The sequence below is a fragment of the Spodoptera frugiperda genome, chromosome 26 (assembly GCF_023101765.2).
Source record: "Spodoptera frugiperda isolate SF20-4 chromosome 26, AGI-APGP_CSIRO_Sfru_2.0, whole genome shotgun sequence".
Lineage (NCBI taxonomy): Eukaryota > Metazoa > Arthropoda > Insecta > Lepidoptera > Noctuidae > Spodoptera > Spodoptera frugiperda.
Window position 1 is genome coordinate 360,481 of NC_064237.1, and position 22,300 is coordinate 382,780.

The 22,300-nt window shown below is 36.0% G+C and overlaps 1 protein-coding gene across 1 annotated transcript; it reads left to right on the forward strand.

Annotated features, from left to right (window-relative positions):
• Positions 1–524: 524 nt before the first annotated feature.
• LOC118264846 (uncharacterized) lies at positions 525–22,206 on the forward strand. Its single transcript, XM_050705127.1, has 44 exons — positions 525–1,555; positions 1,903–2,108; positions 2,311–2,471; positions 3,003–3,140; positions 3,335–3,537; positions 3,816–3,951; positions 4,040–4,135; positions 4,252–4,473; positions 4,649–4,749; positions 4,824–4,992; positions 5,344–5,508; positions 5,973–6,172; positions 7,666–7,871; positions 8,247–8,407; positions 8,556–8,693; positions 8,960–9,162; positions 9,412–9,547; positions 9,722–9,817; positions 9,936–10,157; positions 10,288–10,388; positions 10,528–10,696; positions 10,936–11,099; positions 11,874–11,879; positions 12,670–12,875; positions 13,197–13,357; positions 13,547–13,684; positions 13,935–14,137; positions 14,763–14,898; positions 14,981–15,076; positions 15,614–15,835; positions 16,003–16,103; positions 16,219–16,387; positions 16,484–16,648; positions 17,810–17,904; positions 18,779–18,981; positions 19,789–19,943; positions 20,022–20,159; positions 20,239–20,441; positions 20,532–20,667; positions 20,760–20,855; positions 20,947–21,168; positions 21,256–21,356; positions 21,435–21,603; positions 21,755–22,206. Exons 2-44 carry the CDS (start codon positions 1,906–1,908, stop codon positions 21,919–21,921), a joined length of 6,678 nt encoding a protein of 2,225 aa, XP_050561084.1. The 5' UTR covers positions 525–1,555; positions 1,903–1,905; the 3' UTR covers positions 21,922–22,206.
• The last annotated feature ends 94 nt before the right edge of the window (positions 22,207–22,300 follow it).

Sequence of the window (22,300 nt, forward strand, 5' to 3'; positions counted from 1 at the left end):
GTACTCGAAAAAGTATGTATATGTCACCAGAAAAAAACAAGAACCGTAAGTTCGCTAAGAATCACGATTCACTCATGTAAATATCTGGATAAAAAACTCAACTAGTCTGGTTTCGAGTCACAGAGGGACTCTTAATCTTCAGTCGTCGTGCAGCCTACTAGTTAGTCCCTGCGTCTGCTAGTTTACTGGCTTATACCATAAAAATAAGTAAAAAAGATACTCAATCAAAATAAACAACACCGCTATTAATCCAACAGATATGCAGTGCATATTTATAAACTTTAGGCTTTATTGCTACAGAGATACGAGTAATTTTAGTAAAAACATAATTTCGTTTTTATATCATTATCAACGAAAACTACAACTCATGCCGACTGGCAATATTGCCCAATGTTTTGTAATATTATCAAAAAAAATTATTTTGTTTACCACTATTATATCAATGCATAGTAACTGAAAAATTGTGCAGGAAAATATAAACCTAATTATTAGGAAATGATGTGTACAAAGTGTAGGTACATCTAATATTCAGACTACGATTGACAATTTCAAATACATCATTGTCTTCATTTTAGCAGTCGGTAAAGGTGGCACTGTCTTGTGATCATTTTTGTAGATATAAATACCAAAAGGATGTTTTCTTAAAAATCGTGTCTAACAAAGAGTGGGACATTGTTAACTCCTATTATAGAGTCAAGGACGTGATGGTATGACGGTACTATATGCTAGATCAGCTACTTCGAGCGTCCTTATTATGAATCACTATCAAGTGAAACACAGACTCCTGCGTTATCAGGAGTGAGCAACTTGTATTCATTACATAACACGAACATACATATGTACGAATTTTACGATAGGCTCGTATTCCATAGTCTTTGCTGTTTAAATCAAAGGGTAAATAATGATTTTGATAGACTTCACACACGAGCACACCCAGGGGCTGTCCCAGTACAAGCCGATATGGTCAACATGTTATTATTAAGCTTTATATCAAGACTTAAGATATTGTTATGTACACATGTAGATATTAAGACTGTCTGATTACATAAAACGGAAAAAAATAATTTTAGTATTTTAGGTTGGTGATAAACCGGGTTTCTATAAGCTCTGGTTTATATTTACACAAATTCATTTTTTATTATACAATACATAGCCTTAAGGCTTTAATAGCTCCGGAGCTGCGGACAGCAGGACTAGGAACGGGATAGTTTTTAGTCAGTAAGAGTCTGACACTCCCTCTATATATTTTAAAATTGCAGCGATCCTAAATGAACAATTAATAAATCATGAATCTAATTCATACTACTTATCGTTTATAATCCAGCTTTTGTTTATGATAACGTGTCATCGCCAAAGATAAAAGCATGTAGTGTTATTCTTTTAATCATCAGCAACAAACCGCTCAAGGTCAGCCAATAGATACACACAGACATGAGCGCCGCACACTCAGTAATGCTTCATTCGCCATTCCCATCACATGTGCGGGGACGAGAATAGTTCGCGCGTATATAGACAAACTGTAGTCTAATACACACTAGTGTTTTGATAAATTACAGTAAGTAAAAAATCGTACAGTGCGTCGATATATAGCGATGATGTTGCTCGCTTTATATCAATTACTTTAATAGTCTTAGTTATATTGACCGGGTCCTGTTGTTCCTTTTATACATCCCCGGTAGTATTTCTATTAGTTTTAAATCTCTCCATTGTTTTTGTATCACCTAAAGTTACATGGGCGTGGTTTTTTTATCAAGTATATGTTTTTATGAAGAGGAGCAAAGTGCTATAGTATGGCTACTCTTTCCCAAATCGCTTTATACAAAGCCAGCGTTTTAAGTATCACGTGAGAACTAGAGTAGGGTGTGACGAGACGTTTTATAGAAGAAGCAACCGTTGTTACAGATCATGATAATCCTATTAGTCTGGTTGGTGGTCCTGGTTGCTGTGGTATTGCTGTACTTTCGCAAGGTGTATTCCACTTTCGGTCGCCATGGCGTCAAGCACATAGAGCCAGTACCGATCTTCGGCAATATGCACACGATAATTTTTCGCACGGAACATATAAATGATGTTTTTACAAGCCTCTACGATAAATTTCCTGAGGAAAGGTGAGATACTTAAACCCTATAAATACTAGCTTATGTCCCCAGCTTCGCCCGCATTCCCGTGGGATATAAAGGAGCCAATGTGCTATTCAAGACTATAACCAACCCCGTTCCAAATTTCATCTAATGAGTTCTGACGTAATTAAGTAACAAGACTGATCTATGTTATGGGAAAATTATTGATTCATGTCATTTCATTCATCAGGTTCGTTGGCAGATATGAATTCAATAAGGAGGTGATATTTGTTCGTGACCTCGAGCTGATAAAGAAGATATCTGTGAAAGATTTCGAGCACTTCATTGACCACCGCTTTATTTTGGGCAACAGCGAGTCCTACTTCTCCAGGAACTTGTTATCTTTAAAAGGTATTTAGATAAAACAAATAAGTACACCGTCTCAGATCGAGCTCAATTTTTAATTCAATGTTATTACTGATTGTACTATACTTGCTTATATTCTATACTTGCTTCTGTCAGCAGCTTCAGCTGCGTTATCTATACTTCTATACTAATATACTATAATATTATAAAGCTGAAGAGTTTGTTTGTTTGTTTGTTTGTTTGAACGCGCTAATCTCCGAAACTACTGGTCAGATTTGAATATTAATATTATATTTCTTTTTGTGTGGAATAGTGCATTTATCGAGGAAGGCTATAGGCTATAAAACATCACGCCACGATCAATAGGAACCGAGCAGTGCGGGTGAAACCGCGCGGAAGTAGCTAGTGATGAGATAAAAAGAGGTTAAAGTGTTCCTGTATACGATGCCGGCCATCGTGTAGGCCCGCTTTGTTATTCTAAATCTGTATTCGGCGTCAATTGTGTACATATTTTTTACGTGGTAACATATATTATGAAGATATAAATAACTTATACAAAGATTGTGTGTTATACAGGTCAAGAATGGAAGGACATGCGCTCCACACTGAGTCCAGCGTTCACAAGCTCCAAGATACGCCTGATGATACCTTTCATGGTGGAGGTCGGAGACCAGATGATGCGATCGCTTCATAAAGCTATAAAGGAATCTAAGAGTAAGTTCGTGTTTAGGAATCTTAAAGTAATGGTTTAATTTACTATAAGTCCATGTCTAGTCCATATGAATATTTGTATACCCGGCAATGGACACAGGTCGATATTAAGGCATATTAAATATTAATATTTGCTCTGGATCGCGTTCTCATATTTCTACCATATTTCTAGCAATTCATCCAATAAATCTTTACAGCTGGTTCCATAGACTTGGATTGCAAAGACTTGACGACCCGCTACGCTAACGATGTGATCGCCTCCTGTGCCTTTGGTCTGAAGGTGGACTCCCACAATGATAAGAATAACAGTTTCTACGCACTGGGGAAAGATACCTCTGTATTGAATTTCCGGAAGGTGCTCAATTCTTTCATACTTTCTGCACTACCAGCCGTTGGTGAGGTAAATATCAATATTACTCTTACTATAGAAAGAAATTTTCGCAAAATCAGTTTTAGGACGTGAGACTGTCTCGAATATTTTTTTTAATATAACTATTTTAATTTTCATTATTTAATACCTTTTTTAATTGTAGTCATAATTACTATACTTTTCGTTATAAAAATGATAGAACTTCTTCTATAATTTTGCCGGACTGTATACTGTAATGTAATCGTAATGGCATGCAATGGCAGGCATGTTAAGTATTAATAAATATTTTTTTCTTCTTTACATTACAGTTCTTTAAGTTGGACATCATCTCGGAGTCATCAAAGAACGCATTCAAGAGTCTGGTACTAGAAACGATGGAAAACCGAGAGTTGAAGAATATTATCAGACCCGACATGATACACTTGTTAATGGAAGCCAAGAAAGGTACACACATGAACATATCAAATACCCAGGAAATTAAAACGATTGATAATATGAAATATAATAAATGTTTAACTAATTTTGATCTTAGGTAGGCTGACGCATGAAGACATTAAATCTAATGATGAGGCTGCTGGATTTGCTACTGTTACTGAATCAGCTGTAGGCAAGAAAACAGTTAACAGAGGTGAGTAATAATTATGTATATCTATTTAGCATGAAAAGATCGATATTGACTTTTACTTAAAAAAAATGTTTTTATTATTTAAATTATAAATGACACATTTCTTCGTAACATTTCAGAATGGAGTGATGGGGACCTTGTTGCTCAAGCAGTCCTGTTCTTTGTTGCTGGCTTTGAAACTGTATCATCAGGCATGTCGTTCCTACTCCACGAGCTTGCTTTGAACCCTGACGTCCAAGAGCGGCTGGCGCAGGAGATCAAGGAAAACGACGCCAAGAACGGCGGCAAGTTCGACTTCAACTCCATACAGAACATGGTCTACATGGATATGGTGGTGTCAGGTGAGATTTATTTAGGATTGAATTATTTTTATCACTGGCAACTTGCGTTGTAGAATGTGATATTATCATAGTGATATTTTTTACTATTTTTTTTTTTTTTCAAAAAACGTTTCCATACACTAGGATATTACAAATAGTATTTACATTTTGTGATAATTTGAATTTTCTTTTGTAGAACTCCTTCGATTTTGGCCACCTTCACTTGCTCTTGACAGAATTTGCACAAAAGACTACAATTTGGGTAAACCGAATGCGAAGGCCGACAACGATTATATTGTGAGTAAAGTTCTACACATTACATCTAAAATCAATTTAAAAGCATCATCTCAAATACCTATTATGTTTTTCAGGTCCACAAAGGCACTGGCCTCTGGATACCAGTTTACGCTATCCACCGTGATCCTAATTACTACCCCAATCCTAACAAGTTCGACCCTGAGCGGTTCTCAGAAGAGAACAGGCACACCATCAATCCACTCGCGTACATGCCCTTCGGTGTTGGACCTCGGAATTGCATTGGTGAGTGTTAATCGAATAATGTGTGTGAACAAGAATTTGAGACGTTAACTTGAATGAAGTTGGTTATATAAAAAATCCTGATCCTAAAGATACTAGCCTTATAACTCATTTAGTATTGTGAGTGTATATGGCAGCGCCGGTAACTTACCAGCAGATGATCCACCAGCAGTCATTTAAGCACACAACGCAAACAAAAAACCAGGTAGTTTCCAACTCAGGGGACTGTTTTTGATAACTGGTGCTACCAATTCATTCTCAACGTGCAATAAACAATTAATAGATTAATAATACCTAAACTAAATAGTCACAAAAAATCCCAAATGAAATTGTACCTCATTTCTTCTTCCTCAGGGTCAAGATTTGCACTTTGTGAGATAAAAGTAATGACATACCAGATTCTCCGAGAATTGGAAATCTCTCCTTGCGAGAAGACCTGTATTCCATCGAGGTTTTGCAAAAAGAGTTTCCAACCACGGCTGCATGGAGGACACTGGCTCAGGTTCAGAGCGAGGACTTAGGAGACGAGAATGATGACCATGACAAAACTGTGGAAATTGCTTTTACACCTAGGATTAGTTGGTGTGACTTTACATATAAGTGACATGTAATACTCGTACCAAATAGTTTATGTTATAAAATTATATAATGTCGATTTTATACTGAAGTGTGCTTATACTATTATTGTATTGATACCAAAGCTAAATAAATGTAGACCTTATAAGTGATTAATAGAAGTTTTATTAAAAGTTTATGTTAATTTTTCATACTAACTCTTTTAGATTAAGTTTTGTAATAAAGTAAAATAAATGAATACATTTTTAAATACTATGTTTTTTTTAAGCGTTGCCCTAGTCTGGGATCTTTTTGTGAGATGAATATCGTAGACCAATTGACATTATTAAAAAAATACAAACAATACTTATTCAAATAAAAATACTTATAAATTGGCATTACATTTTTGCTTCGTATCATTGTTTAAGATAAAACTTATGTTATTTGTTTAACCCGTGATATCGCAGAACTATGCGAGACACAATGTATTATATCTATTGTATCTCATATACCGGCAGACCAGAGGTTATTCTTTAAAATCCCTCCTCCCACTCTCAGACGTAGTTTCGTGGTCTTACAAGCAACACGTTTGGCATCAACTCGGTTCCAACAGTATTTTGACGATAGAGTAAGTTACATCACTCAACTTATTTTTAGGCATATCTCATTCAAAACATACTTAATTTTTATCTAAGTTAACATGGGTATACATTGTGCCAATAAGATAGGTTTTTTGCATGTATTTTATTTGTTATGTTGACAAAATAACCGTTAACATTTTGTTTTGCTACGAAGATGTAACATTACCGTTTCCAGTGTTACTAAGCTATGCACACCTTGAGTATGCAATGTATCTATAGTATAGTATAGGAAACATCCATAGCACGCAACCATAGCACGCGTCTTTCCATATAAAAAACATAGCTAAGTCCGTTTCTACCAGTGCTAAGCTATGTATACCAATGAATATGATCGGTGGAAGCCAAACGTATCCACAGCAACGTAGCATAACACATCTTTAGTGGAAAGGCACCCTCGAAGTTAACTAAAGTGTTGCACGAGTCGTAGAAGTTCCATATATTTATTTTATATTTAGTGGTACTAAATAAAATAAAAAACTTATTCATATGTGTAATACGTTTTTGTCAACAACCGGTTCATTAAGTAGCTAAGTAGCTTTACTGGTGTATGACCAATAACTGATTTGATATATTACTTTAAATTTTTCAAGGCTCATCATATTCATAAATTTCATTGTAATAAATTGTCAATTTATTTTTATGTCATTGTTATAAATTGGTAATTTATTTTTTACTAGCTTCTGCCCGCGACTCCGTCCGCGCGGATGTCGGTCTTCCAGTGTTACTAAGCTATGCAACCTTGAGTATGCAATATATCTATAGCAGGCGATGCCCATAATAATTAAGGAGATCCCTCTATTGAGCTACTGCTATTGAGCTTGCGTTCTGTGGAATAAAACTGAAAAATAAAGATTTTTTCTACGTATTTTTTCAGGATAAATAGTGTCCTATTTTATGCCCAGGATAATAAGGTATAAATTATACCAAGTTTCATCGAAATCGAACCGTTAGTTTTCACGTGAGGCCTGAACATACAGACAGACAGACGGACAAAAAAAAAATATCACATATTTGGGTTTGGTATCGATCCAGTAACACGCACCCTGCTAAACAGACAAATATTCTGCTAAGCTATCGGGATTTATTGTAGTCAACCATAAAAGATAGACATTTGCTGTCGTGGAATATTTTTTAAACAATTTTAAGGAGAACATTTCCGTCATACATGATTTCTGTGTAGCTTTAACCATTAAGGCTGCACACGCGACGTAAGCTTAAACATATAAACATATAACCTGCCCAGGAGTATGAAGAACAATTGTACCAATTTTCGTTGAAATCTGTCGAGTGGTTTTTGTTTCTATAAAGAACATACAGACAGACAGACAGACAGACAAAAAAATTTCTGATTGCATTTTTGGCGTCAGTATCGATCACCAATCACCCGCTGATAGTTATTTTGGAAATATATTTCATGTACAGAATTGACCTCTCTACAGATTTATTATAAGTATAGGTATAGATTTAAATATTTACTCAGATCATGATCATCCTCCTAATTTGGCTGGGGGTCCTCGTCGCCGTGATAACGCTGTACTTCCGAAGACTGTACTCCTCCTTCAGCCGCCATGGCATCAAGCACATCAGACCAGTCCCGCTCCTCGGCAACATGGCCAAGGTCGTCTTACGCGCAGAACACACCAGCGATGAACTCACAAAGGTCTACAACGAGTTCCCTGAGGAAAGGTAGGTATACTCCTTTATATCCTATTATTTTTGTTATAATTTCTTTGATGAGACAGTAAAAATCACGGTTTACTGACATACATTGATGGAGAAAAGCTTTACCAGTTTCGAGTCACAGCGGGACCCCTCATCATGAGCAGCGTGCGCAGACGCGGCAACATCGTGTAGACAGTAATTTTGTATTAAATTATTTTGTTGTGCGATTTACTCACGTACTGTTTGATATAGTAACTCGATTAGTTTCAAGCCACGCTAGGGGCTCATATCCGAGTAGTGAAGCCGTAAAAAGTAATGTTAATGTTACATGCATTGAATCTATAACATGATTAGTGTTAAATATACTGCTCTATACAAATAAAAATATTTTTCCATCAGGTTCGTCGGAAGGTATGAATTCACCAAGGAATTAATTGTAGTCCGTGACCTTGAACTGGTCAAGAAGATAACTGTGAAAGACTTCGAGCATTTCCTCGACCACCGGCCCTTGTTAGGCAACGGCAATTCGTACTTCTCCAGGAATCTATTTTCTTTAACAGGTAAGTCTGTAAAAGAGAAATTCTTCTCGAAGAACAGAAATTTTTAATTCCTCCTTAACGCATACGTTTCATTTCTAAATACCTTAGTGCACTTAAGGCTTAGTAAGAAGGAAACTATCGATTGTTGAAAAATATCAAACAATTACAGGTCAAGAATGGAAGGACATGCGCTCCACACTGAGTCCAGCGTTCACAAGCTCCAAGATGCGTCTGATGGTGCCTTTCATGGTGGAGGTCGGAGACCAGATGATGCGGTCGCTTCATAGAATTATAAAGGAATCTAAGAGTAAGTCAGATTTTCACATAGTTAATAGTAGAACATTTAATAAGATATGATTATGTGACTTTTGAGTTGCAATCTAACTTGAATGATTTGCCTTAGCAATATTTCTTTACGATTTGACTGGTATTGAATGTAACAGAGTAATTTATTTGAGACGTAACGTAAAAATGATCTGAAAAGAAGTATCAACTGAGATCTTCAAAAGTCTAATCTTGCAGTTTGAATGAGTGTGTAAAAATCTCATGTGATCATATTAAAAATCTTTATAGATGGCTCCGTGGATTTGGATTGCAAAGACCTGACTGCTCGCTACGCCAACGATGTGATAGCCTCCTGTGCCTTTGGTCTGAAGGTGGACTCCCACAATGACAAAAACAACAGCTTCTATAAACTGGGGAAGGAGACTTCTACTTTAAACTTTGCTAAGATAATAAAGTCTTTCCTGTTTGCTAACTTGCCAGAAGTAGCTAAGGTACACGTTCGTTTGAAATCATTAATCACAGTTTTTTATTCTCAAATCGTTGTCTGTAGTTTGTGAGGAATGTTTATGGTTGGGTTAGTTTGAGTTTAGTTTGAGACAGAAACTATGGAACGCCAATGCCACGAATCTTACATACCTTTTTCGCTTTATACATTTTCATAAGTCTTTTCATGCATGCTCGTACACCCTCTACTGACAATCCCATTTTTAGCCATATTTTATTTTTGCTTTATGTCACAGATATTAAAATTGGATTTCCTTACGGAGTCATCAAAGCACGCATTCAAGAGTCTGGTACTAGAAACGATGGAAAACCGAGAGTTGAAGAATATTATTAGACACGACATGATACACTTGTTAATACAAGCCAAGAAAGGTAAGCCATTAAAATAGTCGAATAAATAATTTAAACATATCTCTGTTAAGTCACTTGATCAGCTTGTGGCGCAACGCTGCCAGTTTTGTGAGTAAGCCATAAACAATTACTCAATTAATATGGCTTACAAGAGTTATAATATAAACAAGATGAATGATCAAATCTTGGTTTCAGGCAAATTGACGCATGAAGATATCAAACCCAACGATCGGGCTGTTGGTTTTGCTACTGTTACCGAATCAGCTGTGGGGACGAAAAAAGTTAATAGAGGTGTGTATGGAATTAAAACAATAGGTTAAATTATTGAAACAAAAATGAATATTTGATGCTCTCAATTCTATAAATCTACAAGGTTTACATAAGATGGCTTATAATGTTGCATTTTTAGTGTGGACTGATGAGGATCTCGTGGCTCAAGCAGTGGTGTTCTTCATTGCCGGATTCGAGGCTGTCTCATCAGGCATGTCGTTCCTACTCCACGAGCTTGCTATGAATCCTGACGTTCAGGAGCGGCTGGCGCAGGAGATCAAGGAAAATGACGCCAAGAACGGCGGCAAGTTCGACTTCAACTCCATACAGAACATGGTCTACATGGATATGGTGGTGTCAGGTGAGACTTGATAAAGCGTGAAAAGAGAATATTTTTTCTTATACTCAGTTATCTCGCATTATATCAAAGAGCATTCCGTCAAAATAGCATTTACATTCTGTTACACTAAAAAGTTTTTTTTATTTTTCAGAGGTCCTCCGACTTTGGCCAACAGCTGGAGCTCTAGACAGAATTTGCACCAAAGATTACAATATGGGCAAACCGAACCCAAAAGCGGAGAAAGATTACATTGTAAGTAAAGTTAATGTCCTTATACAATAATATATTGATTGTAAGTAGGCTTTGGCCTGGTTAGGTTTATATTTAGGCTTCCAGTCCTAAACTTTATTTCGTTTAATTATTCAAGTATTGTTTTATTATGTCACTACAGATCCGCAAAGGAACTGGCGTCTGGATACCAGTATTCACCATTCACCGCGATCCTCATTACTACCCCAATCCTAACAAGTTCGACCCTGAGCGGTTCTCAGAAGAGAACAGACACACCATCAATCCGCTCGCGTACATGCCCTTCGGTGCTGGACCTCGGAATTGCATTGGTGAGTGTTAATAAGCTAATATCAAGGGCGGCGCTGATCGCTTACCATCAGGTGACACGTATGTTCGTTTGCCACCTATTCCATAAAAAAATAAAGTAATTAGTTCAAAAAATTTGCCGTTGGTAAAGCAGATAGAATGACAAGCTTTATGAAAAAGTAACTATAATGTTCTAAAACCTAATGACATGTTTGGTTGTTAAGGAAAATAAAACCTAAACCACGAAAATATTTTTCCTCAGGATCAAGATTTGCGCTCTGTGAGATTAAGGTGATAACATACCAGATCCTCCGAGAAATGGAAGTGTCCCCTTGTGAGAAGACCTGCATACCAGCGAAGTTGTCAAGTGAAACCTTTAACTTAAGCCTACGTGGAGGACACTGGCTCAAGTTCAGAGCGAGGACTTAGAAGACCATGACAGAACTGTGAAATGTGTGACTTATTGTTTTGTACTGTAAATACCATTACCGAAGCTGTAAATAAAACATAGTTACATACTACTGTTTTCTTACAAACTGTGGTTTAAGAGAGGCTAAGGGCCCTCGCCCAAAAGAGTTGTGTACGATTCGAAGCAATTGGCCATAGCCTCTACATATCATAGACCCCCATGGGAGACAAGCGTGAGGTTATGTATGTATATAATAAGATTACAAACAGTTTCAATATTAACATATTTTTTACCAGTTTGTTGAGGTTGAGTGGTAAGATACTTGGTCTACAAAAAATATTATCATTTGTCTACAAAAAAAATAAAAAAATAGGTAAGTAAACAAATTATAGCCAAATAACAATACCACTACTCATTTATATCGTATCACTACCGAAGATAAAACTGATGTTAAGGTTTAATTAAAAAAAAAAAATAAACGGCACGTGGTCTGTTGATAAATATAATAGTATAATACTGGCGAACTTGATACCCCACTACTAGATATAGTTTTGTCGTGTAACAAGCAACACGTTTGTGATCAACTTGATTCCGTCAGAATTTTGACAAGTACGAAACGGTAAGTTTTGACACTGATTATATTATTTAGCATTGTCATTGAAAAATATCTGAATTAATATGCATGTCCACATTAATTGAGATGGTTTTACTGTGACAGTTTTTATTTCTATTGTTGACAAATAGTATCTAATTAACTTTTTTTTTGTTATAAACAATTTGTTTTCTAACAGACACAGGTTAGTATTAACAGAATTGTAACTAAGAATTTACAGCAATAAATGGTGTTATTTTATATTCTTTTTTCGGATAATTATTGTACATATGTTATTTAACTAAATGAAGTACGTACTGTACTTATAGCTCATTCATATTTGCGGAAGTTTGTGAACAAAAACCAGTTTATTTGAGTATCTAAGTGTACTGGTACCTACTATTAATATTCAGTAAAACATTTTTGTTGGTCATATAGATATAGTAACACGTGAATATTTTTATATCTGTCAGTATCTTGTATGTTTATGATAAATATCGATAAAATTATAATTAGATATATTTTATATCATGATCTTTATATTACTGTCGGCTGGCAGATTTAAATGTGATAGATAGAACTAAGTCATTGAGCACAAAATATATGTTTAATCTATTATATCGCAAAGTACAGATAATGTTGTTTATTTTACAAGCTTTTAATTAGTTACACCTGTCTTGAATTTTTTTTGTTTGCGTGTAGAGGAACCAAAAAGTCTCGTAAAAGGTCCGGAGGTGCAGACTATCTGGCGGGTTTACGGGGGCTCCGATTCAAATATCAGGAGAAGGAACGGGGTGGTTTTTAGTCAGTAAGAGTTTGACACTCCCTCTCGCCTCGCCCAACGCGGGAGAAGTTATTGGCTGATTTACACCTTAAAAAAGTCTCGTAAAGGGTAGGAACAAGATACACTATGACGATTCTCTTTCGGTTAACAGATTTTATGAAACTGGTGTACCTACTGCATACTAATAAGACATATATAAACGTTATTACAGATCATGATTATCCTGCTAGTCTGGCTGGCGGTCCTCGTCGCCGTGATAACGCTGTACTTCCGAAGACTGTACTCCTCCTTCAGCCGCCATGGCGTCAAGCACATCAAGCCAGTCCCGATCCTCGGCAACATGTCCAGGGTAGTCTTACGCGCTGAGCATGTCAGTGACGGACTCACAACGGTCTACAACAAGTTCCCTGAGGAAAGGTAAGATTGTTGAAACAAGATAAAGGTCCTTCTACATAAAAGAATTGGGGACCATAAATCAGAAGACTTGGCTTGGGCGGACGTCCCGCTTAGTAGATTGATGACATTGTCAGAGTCGCGAGGAATCAATGCTCAGCTGCAAGGAATTGACGAATGAAGGATTTTGCTCAGTAGTCCTCTTCAGGATATCTTCTAGCTGATGATGACGATGATGAGGAACTAATATCCTGGACACAGTTGCTTGGTCAATGAAAAGTAGTGGTGTTGTGAAATGCATTCATTCAGTAGCATATTATTATAAAAAAATATTCTATTCATCAGGTTCGTTGGCAGATATGAATTCATCAAGGAGTTGATTGTGGTTCGTGACCTGGAGCTGATTAAAAAGATGACTGTGAAAGACTTCGAGCACTTCCTCGACCACCGTCCCTTGTTAGGCAACAGCGAGTCCTACTTCTCCAGGAACCTCTTCTCTTTAAGAGGTATGTAAAACAATCATCTTTACAAACAGCTCTTGATTTTTTGCCAGTGTTATAAAGTAAATTAGACTTCTTATTGTCGATGCTTAGAAGAATACGTTTTGAGTGCTGATAAAAGTGTCTCGTCTTGAGGGCAAGCTTTAATAGGATGATAAATAATTTTAATTAACAATCCTTTTCAAACAATTACAGGTCAGGAATGGAAGGACATGCGCTCCACGCTGAGTCCAGCGTTCACAAGCTCCAAGATGCGGCTGATGGTACCTTTCATGGTGGAGGTCGGAGACCAGATGATGCAATCACTTCATAAAATTATAAAAGAATCAAAGAGTAAGTTCGTTTTTTTTGGTAATCATCATCATTCCGAGATGCGGTTTTGGTCGCCAATTAAATTAATTTTCTCGGCTTGAGCTGTGTTTTCTTATACATAATTTGACTGGTTTGAAATTGAACAGAGTAATTTATTTTTTCGTGAGACCTAACTAACGGTATTAACAAAAACCAGTGAAAAAATATCATAACAACATATATTGAAAAATTGTAACGGGCTTGTGTAAAAACCTCATGTGCTTCTTTACAGGTGGTTCCATAGATGTGGAATGTAAAGACCTGACAACCCGCTACGCCAACGATGTGATTGCCTCCTGTGCCTTTGGTCTGAAGGTGGACTCCCACAATGACAAAAACAACAGCTTCTATAAACTGGGAAAGGAGACTTCTACATTTAATTTTCCTCAGATTATCAAGTCCTTCATGCTCGCTAATGTACCAGAAATAGCTAAGGTACTAATATGTTAAATAATTAATCATAAGAAAAAATATTTGCGTAGTCACTGTTTGTGTTTTATGAGGAATTTAGTTTTTGTGCATGTTTTTATTCATATCAGTAAAGCTCGTGACTTTGCCGCATTATTAGCGTAATCTACGTTTTGGACTACAAATAATTACATATAATTTATTTACAGAAAGATAATAAAAACTAGTATTCTAAGTATTATGACGATAAATATAAAATCTGATAATGCTGTCTCGTGAAACACTTATCTTTTGATTCGTAATATCTCTGTTGGATAATCTGGCTGTTTGTTTCTATGCCAATAGGTGTGATACGGTGTCGGTGTAAAAAGAAAAAAGGTCTGAATATCCTTTTACTCAGAAATAAGTATAATTAAATTAGATTAGATTATAATAATGAACAACTAGTAATGTTTGATATTTCACACATAAAGATGACAGGTTTAAAAATCCTGTTTAACAAGTAATAGATACTTACCCAAATCCACATGTAAATATTTATTGTCTCAAGGCGCCAATATGTAGATTGTTACTTCCGTATATATTTTGCTCTTTTTAACGAACACACATATTTATATTATGTGCTTAAATCTATGTTTGATTTCTGTTACAGCTTTTAAAGTTGGATTTCCTCTCGGAGTCATCAAAGAAGGCATTCAAATCTCTGGTCTTGGACACAATGGAAAACCGAGAGTTGAAGAATATTATCAGACCCGACATGATACACTTGTTGATGGAAGCCAAGAAAGGTACAAACATGAAAATTTTAATTAACTAATAAATTTATTGATAAAAAGCAATATAATAATAAGAAATTGATTTGGATTTCAGGCAAACTGACTCACGAAGATATTAAATCCAATGATGTGGCTGCTGGATTCGCTACTGTAACGGAATCAGCTGTGGGGAAGAAAGAAATTAATAGAGGTGTGTATGTTGTTGCTTATATCATTATTATTGAATGAATAAAACGAGACCAAAATGGACACGCTTTTATCAAAATGAAAATGGGATCCATCAACGAAACCATGAGCTTTTGAATGAACTTTGAATGGTTAACAGAAAGGTGGTGGAAAGGGCACAGAAAATTAAATAGAACTGGGGCCCAATATAGGCACCTATATGTGTCAAGGGGTCCTAAAAGTATAAAATCGAATAACATAGACGTCAATCACATGTCAATGTATAAGTACCTACATTATATCTGTAGGTAGTTATAGTCTTTTAATATTGAGATAAACTACTTGACAGAAGTAAAAAAATATGAATTATGATAATTTCATGTTAATTTATATACATTCGTACGTTTTGGTACTCGTTATGTAAACAAACAATATCTTAATGGTTATAATGACGGAGGTGTTATGATTGTAAAAAACGTGTAGTAGATCACCACTGGTTTATCTTCAGTTATAATATACACCAACTTTGTAGTAATCATGTGACCTAATATTTCAATTTCAGTATGGACTGATGAGGACCTCGTGGCTCAAGCAGTGCTCTTCTTCATTGCTGGATTTGAAACTGTCTCATCAGGCATGTCGTTCCTACTCCACGAGCTTGCCATGAACCCTGACGTTCAGGAGCGGCTGGCGCAGGAGATCAAGGAAAATGACGCCAAGAACGGCGGCAAGTTCGACTTCAACTCCATACAGAACATGGTCTACATGGATATGGTGGTGTCAGGTAAAACAATAATTGTGATAAAATCAAAATTTATGAAATGTGCAAAGTAAATGACCAATTTTCTAAAGTAGGATGGTCATACAGACCAAAGTCATGATTATATATGGCAAAGGTCTGTAAGTCTTTAAGTTTGTATGGCAAAAACAAGAATGTGTTTCATATTTCAGAGGTCCTTCGACTTTGGCCACCTGCAGTTGCCCTAGACAGAATTTGCACTAAAGACTACAACATGGGCAAACCGAACCCAAAAGCGGAGAAAGATTACATTGTAAGTATGACAAAATGCATAAAACTTTTATCCAACAGCATATTTGAATCCCAAATACATCAGTAAGAAAAACAAAACTTAGAAACGATGAAAGAGACAATGTTTTATGTTACAGATCCGCAAAGGAACTGGAGTCTGGATACCAGTATTCACCATTCACCGTGATCCTGAGCACTTCCCCGATCCTATGAAGTTCGACCCTGAGCGGTTCTCAGAAGAAAACAGACACACCATCAATCCACTCGCGTACATGCCCTTCGGTGTTGGACCTCGGAATTGCATTGGTGAGGACAGATAACCAACTCCATTTAAAATAATTATTTATAGTCCAGAAATCCATAAGTAACTTTAAAACTCATGTCTTCCATCATGTTCCTCAGGATCAAGATTTGCGCTCTGTGAGATTAAAGTGATGACATACCAGATACTCAGAGAAATGGAAGTGTCCCCTTGTGAGAAGACCTGCATACCAGCGAAGTTGTCTAACGAAACTTTCAACCTGAGGCTGCAAGGAGGACACTGGCTCAAGTTCAGACCGAGGACTTAGAAGACCAGCTGTTGACCATGATGAAACTATACACATTCGGTGCTAACTCTTTAACTTAAGTAGTTATATTATACGGGTACAAGAACTATTATTTATATACCAAAGCTGTTGAAATACTCTTTCAAATAACTGGGACTATGAACTAAATGATATATAATAATTAAGCGTTAATCGACAGAGATGATAGAACAATCAATAAATAGGTATCTGATTAAAAGTAACACAAAATATTAATAATTATACCTATTTAGGAAAAACCGACTTTTCGAATCTCTCGGTCGATTAGGGCTATTCGATGATAGGAATGTAATTATATGTACCTGCAAAATACATAAATCTATTTCCATTTATAATTAAACAATATGATGAAATAGGTACCTGCTTTAGGATAAGATTAATATTTTTTATGAATGATAGCGTTCAATTTTAAATGTAAGGTTGTTTTGTTATTACAAATACTTTTTTAATTTTGTACATATTAAAATAAATGAATATAAAAATATTTGTCTCTTTTATAAACACCAATTACGAAATCGAAAAATTGAATATTTAATGCCTTACATTTTTTTATGGAATAAGCCGGGAAACGTGCAAACGGATCGATTGATGGTAAAGCAATCGCCGCCGCCCATGGATACCCGCAAATGGGGGTTAGGAATTTAAAGGTTGTTGGGGAATCGGGGATTGGGAAGATTGGGGGTAATTGGCGCTTCGGTAATCTCACCCACACAACGAAATACAACGCAAGCGTTGTTTTACGTCGATTTTCTGTGAGGCCGTAGTATCACTCTGTTCGAGCCGGCCCATTCGTGCCGAGCAGCTCTCCCACACTTTATGGAAAACAGTTACAGTAGCCTATCTGAAAAACCAAAGGAGTTTGTTAAGAATTAATAACTTATATTTATAAGTACCTTAAATTACCAGCATATAGATTTATACAAGCACAAAGAAGGCCTACAATCAGTGCAACGGAAATGTGACCTTGAAGCAAGCAATGGAGGGTCTATTATAAAATGAATTCGATATCAATATCATTATTTTGGATGATGAAATGATATAACAACTTAGCTAACGAAGCGAGGGTAGATTAGATTAGTCCTGAGACACATATATAATGCTACATCGTCTGTTATGTACATATAATTATATATGTACTGAGTTCAGTGTGAATACGGCATAGTATTGAGTGTGTTGTGTCTAAAGTTGGTTTGTTTACATACAACCGGTTTGCTGTTTTTGCTATATTTTTTATACGTAAGTTATTGTTTTTTTATTATCTGTTTTAAATATCGAATACTGGTTATCATAATGAATGCGGACTGTTTGTAAATAGAGGTTGTATGGCACGTGTAAAGTAGCTCCGTTATATTATTTTGGTTGTGTTTCTGTGGTTATAGGCAGACACAATTCAAACGTGACCAAACTTCGGTATGGAGCTGTGACATAATCAAATTGTGTTAATTTAAATTTATAATCTGTCAGTTACTTTGATAATTTGGCTTGAACAAAACAATAGGTATAAGTAGGTAGAGAGAAAACATGTTTGAAACAAAACAAACTGACTCTATTAGGTTCAGTGTATTGTTCTGTAGAATTTGGAAACTAAAATCAATTATTTTTATAACCCACATCACGCCATTCACCCCCGAAGGGGTAGGCAGAGGTGCACGTTTCACCATTTGTGTTATATGTCCCATGTAATCAGGGGTGACCTTGGCATTGTACTCTAAAACAGAGCACGGGTAACCATTATCTCATGAACGCCAATTGGTGAACGCGATATTAAATAATCGACAATCATGTGTGGTACAAATATTGAAGCTCTGACTAAGGAGATACTTTAATTTTGTATAGCACCATTGGTATTTTTGCTAAATGTTAGTCTTATTTTTTTTAATTCGTGCTTAATTTTTTCTACTATAGTTATTTAAAGATTAAAATCTTCAGTATCAATGCTAACAATTTTCTAAAAGAAAATATTTAGTCATACATACACACAGACAATAATATTTCATGGCTTACTCACGAAACTATTACACGGAGTAACTCGACTAGTTTCAAGCCACTGTGGGAGTTCATGAGCTGTACAAGAGTTAAAATACAAAAATATATATTTGTTGTATTTCAGAAAATGTTAATATCATTGCTGTGTGCGGGAGTGGTGGTGGCGCTGCTGGTGCTGTACCTCAGGCAGTTCTACTCATTCCACAAGGATGGCATCAAGTACCACACGCCGGTCCCACTGCTGGGCAACGTGGCCTCAGTAATGTTCCGTCGAGAACACTACGTGCATAATCTGCAGAATTACTACAACAGTTTTCCTGAAGAAAGGTGAGAAATAAGATTTTTGGTAATACAATTAAAATGGGAATATTAAGGGGCGGTAACGCACTAATCGCCGTACTCAGAGTCATTTAATAGCTAAGGAAGGACTGAGTACTTAAGCCAGTCCTTAGCTATTCTTTTCAATACAAAATAATTACTAAGGAATAGTTGAAGTAATCATTAAAAGTCTCGCCAGTAAATGACACTTTTAGAATATTTGCCACCTAACTGATATTTGTTTATAGGAGTGTAATGATTATGTACGTAGTTATGTACATCTATAATTGTACAGTGTTAAATAGTAATACGAATGATCAAATGTTATTGTTTTTGGTGCTGCTGTTCTATAAAAACATTTATTTTGACCTCCTACTTTAATCTTAAGTATTTATTGTATGACCTGTTGGCACGTGTCTGTATCATGTAATTTTTGTAAACAATGACTTCGGTTAATGTGTTTATCACTGCTACTGTATAATATACACGCTTGTATCAAACAAACACTACATAAAGCGGATGTAAATAAAGTGTTTTGGCGGGTTTGTGCCTGTAAAGCTAGACCAGAAAAAAAAAATTATGAAAAATAAGAATCAAGTCTAAGTTCAAGTTTTTCTCGAAATAATATGGCGCAGTAATATTAAACTAACTTTTGCCAGCGGCATCGCCTATATTCCCATGCGATACAAAGTATCCTATCATCCAATTCAGCTCATACTCTGTCTATATACATCTATATACGTTTAGTGGTTTCAGCGTGATTGACGGACAAACGTAGTGTGAAGTGTGCTACCGCCTTTCTTCTTTCTTTTTCAGGTTCGTCGGCAGATTTGAATTCATCACAAAGCTTATATTAGTTCGTGACATTGAGCTGATCAAAAAGATCACCATCAAAGACTTTGAGCATTTCACCGACCACCGTGGCTTCGATGGCGAATCTTTCTTCAAAAGAACTCTGTTCTTAATGAGAGGTAACTACCATACTCGTATACTTAGATAAAAATTACATAGAGAAACGTTCCATATTAAAAAGAAATAACATCTTACAGGTCAAGAATGGAAGGACATGCGCTCCACACTGAGTCCAGCGTTCACCAGCTCTAAAATCCGGTTGATGGTACCTTTCATGATGGAAGTCGGAGACCAGATGATACTTTCACTAAACAAAAAATTGGAGGATTCAAAAGGTAATATACATTCTACCATATCTTCCTAATAATGTACCTTGTGAATTTAATTTTAAATGTTAATTTCCTTTGCCACCAGATGATTACGTAGACGTTGATTTCAAGGACCTTACAACACGGTACGCTAATGATGTGATAGCATCTTGTGCCTATGGTCTAAAGGTGGACTCTCAGGCTGATCCGGACAACCAGTTTTATAACATGGGCAAGAATTTGTTTGATTTCAAAGTCATACGAATGATAATGTTCTTTGTTTTATTAAATGCACCTAAAGTAGCTAAAGTAAGTCCAATCAGAAATATTATTATAAAAAGGTATTAAATAAGCAATGTAAGACTGTAAAGCAATAAAAATATGTTTTTTATTTTACAGATACTTAATTGGGATATTGTACCAGCTTCAGTAAGGAAATTCTTCACGGAATTGGTGCTTGACACGATGAAAGACCGGCAACAACGCAATATTGTCAGACCCGATATGATACACTTGCTGATGGAAGCAAAAAAAGGTAGATACTTTTCCTTATAATCTGCGAAAATCTACCCGCTTAAAATTGCATTATTTGCTAGTATGTACTAAAATGTTAATGTTTTATTTTAGGAAAACTATCACATGATGAGAAACCTGATGATAGTTCTACTGGATTCGCCACTGTCGAAGAATCTTCAATTGGATTGAGAAAAGAGGTCAATCGAGGTAACGAAAACTATAGAACTGACCATGCAACACAAGATAAAAGTAACTTGAACAATTAGGATAATTCTAATGATGCTGATTTTGTTTTCAGAATGGACTGACAACGACTTAGTTTCTCAAGCATTTCTCTTCTTCATCGCTGGCTTCGAAACTGTTTCGACTGCTATGTCTTTCATGATGTACGAGCTGGCAGTAAACCCTGACGTGCAGGATCGTCTGGTGCAGGAGATTAGGGAACATGACGCTAAGAACGGTGGCAAGTTCGACTTCAACTCTATCCAGAGCATGAAGTATCTGGACATGGTGGTGTCTGGTAAGAATTTAATTTTGCCATAATAGGTGTCTAATGGGAAGCTGGTGTTGATGATGATGATAATTTCACAATATCATTTATTTGCAGAGGTCTTGCGAAGATGGCCACCGGCCTTAGTTGCTGATAGGGAGTGTATCAAGGATTACAATATGGGCAAACCAAACAAGAACTCCAAAGAAGATGTCATTGTCAGTATTAACTATGTGAATATACCAAAAAGATTCCGCCTTTTTACTGATTGACTAACTAATGCATTTGATTTCCAGATTCGTAAAGGTACTGGCCTCATGATCCCAATTCTAGCCATCCATCACGACCCTCGATACTTCCCACAGCCAGAAAAGTTCGACCCTGAGCGTTTCTCCGTAGAAAACCGACACAAGATTAATATGAATGCCTACATTCCCTTCGGAATTGGTCCTAGGAATTGTTTAGGTAAATGACAAATTTAATTGTGCTTAAATCCACTCATCTGTCGTATAAACATCAATCAATACAGTGTCTAACTACCATTACTGAACAACTATCATTTTCCCTGCATCAATGACGAGATCAATATCAGAGAATAAATTATTATTATTCACAGGATCGAGATTTGCTCTCTGTGAGATGAAAGTGATGACCTACCAGCTCCTACGTCACATGGAACTGTCTCCATGTGAGAAGACCTGCATCCCTGCCAAGCTGGCTGTTGACAACTTGAACATCAGACTACATGGAGGACACTGGCTTAGAATAAGACCTAGAAAATAAATGGATACACTTAGTATTATTGTGTACATAGATGTTTCTAGCTATGTTAGAAGATTATTATATTTGTCATTAGTTTATATTCTCAGCAGAGTCATAAGTGTATACATACTTAGTATTTAGCAGCATCTTAAACGTATAATAAGGCTACGACTGACTTTGTCACTGTTTAGTCAAAAATATCATACTTACCCAAATACCGTTCTTAAATAAACACATAAAAGGTATTTTTAAGTTAATTTAGTATTTTATTTTCTTACATTAAATAAAAACACGAGTAGATTTGTATTTGTTTTATTTGATTTGTGTAGACCAGATTCAAATAAGTGAATGTGAGTTAGATAATATTTTTTACGTATTAATACATAATAAATTCAAAATA

Coding starts and splice junctions, on each gene's coding strand:
- LOC118264846 (XM_050705127.1), top strand. CDS start 1,906: ATGATAATCCTATTAGTCTGGTTGGTGGTCCTGGTTGCTGTGGTATTG. Junction 3,952..4,039: donor GTTAATGGAAGCCAAGAAAG/GTACACACATGA, acceptor TTTTGATCTTAG/GTAGGCTGACGCATGAAGAC. Junction 7,872..8,246: donor AACGAGTTCCCTGAGGAAAG/GTAGGTATACTC, acceptor TTTTTCCATCAG/GTTCGTCGGAAGGTATGAAT.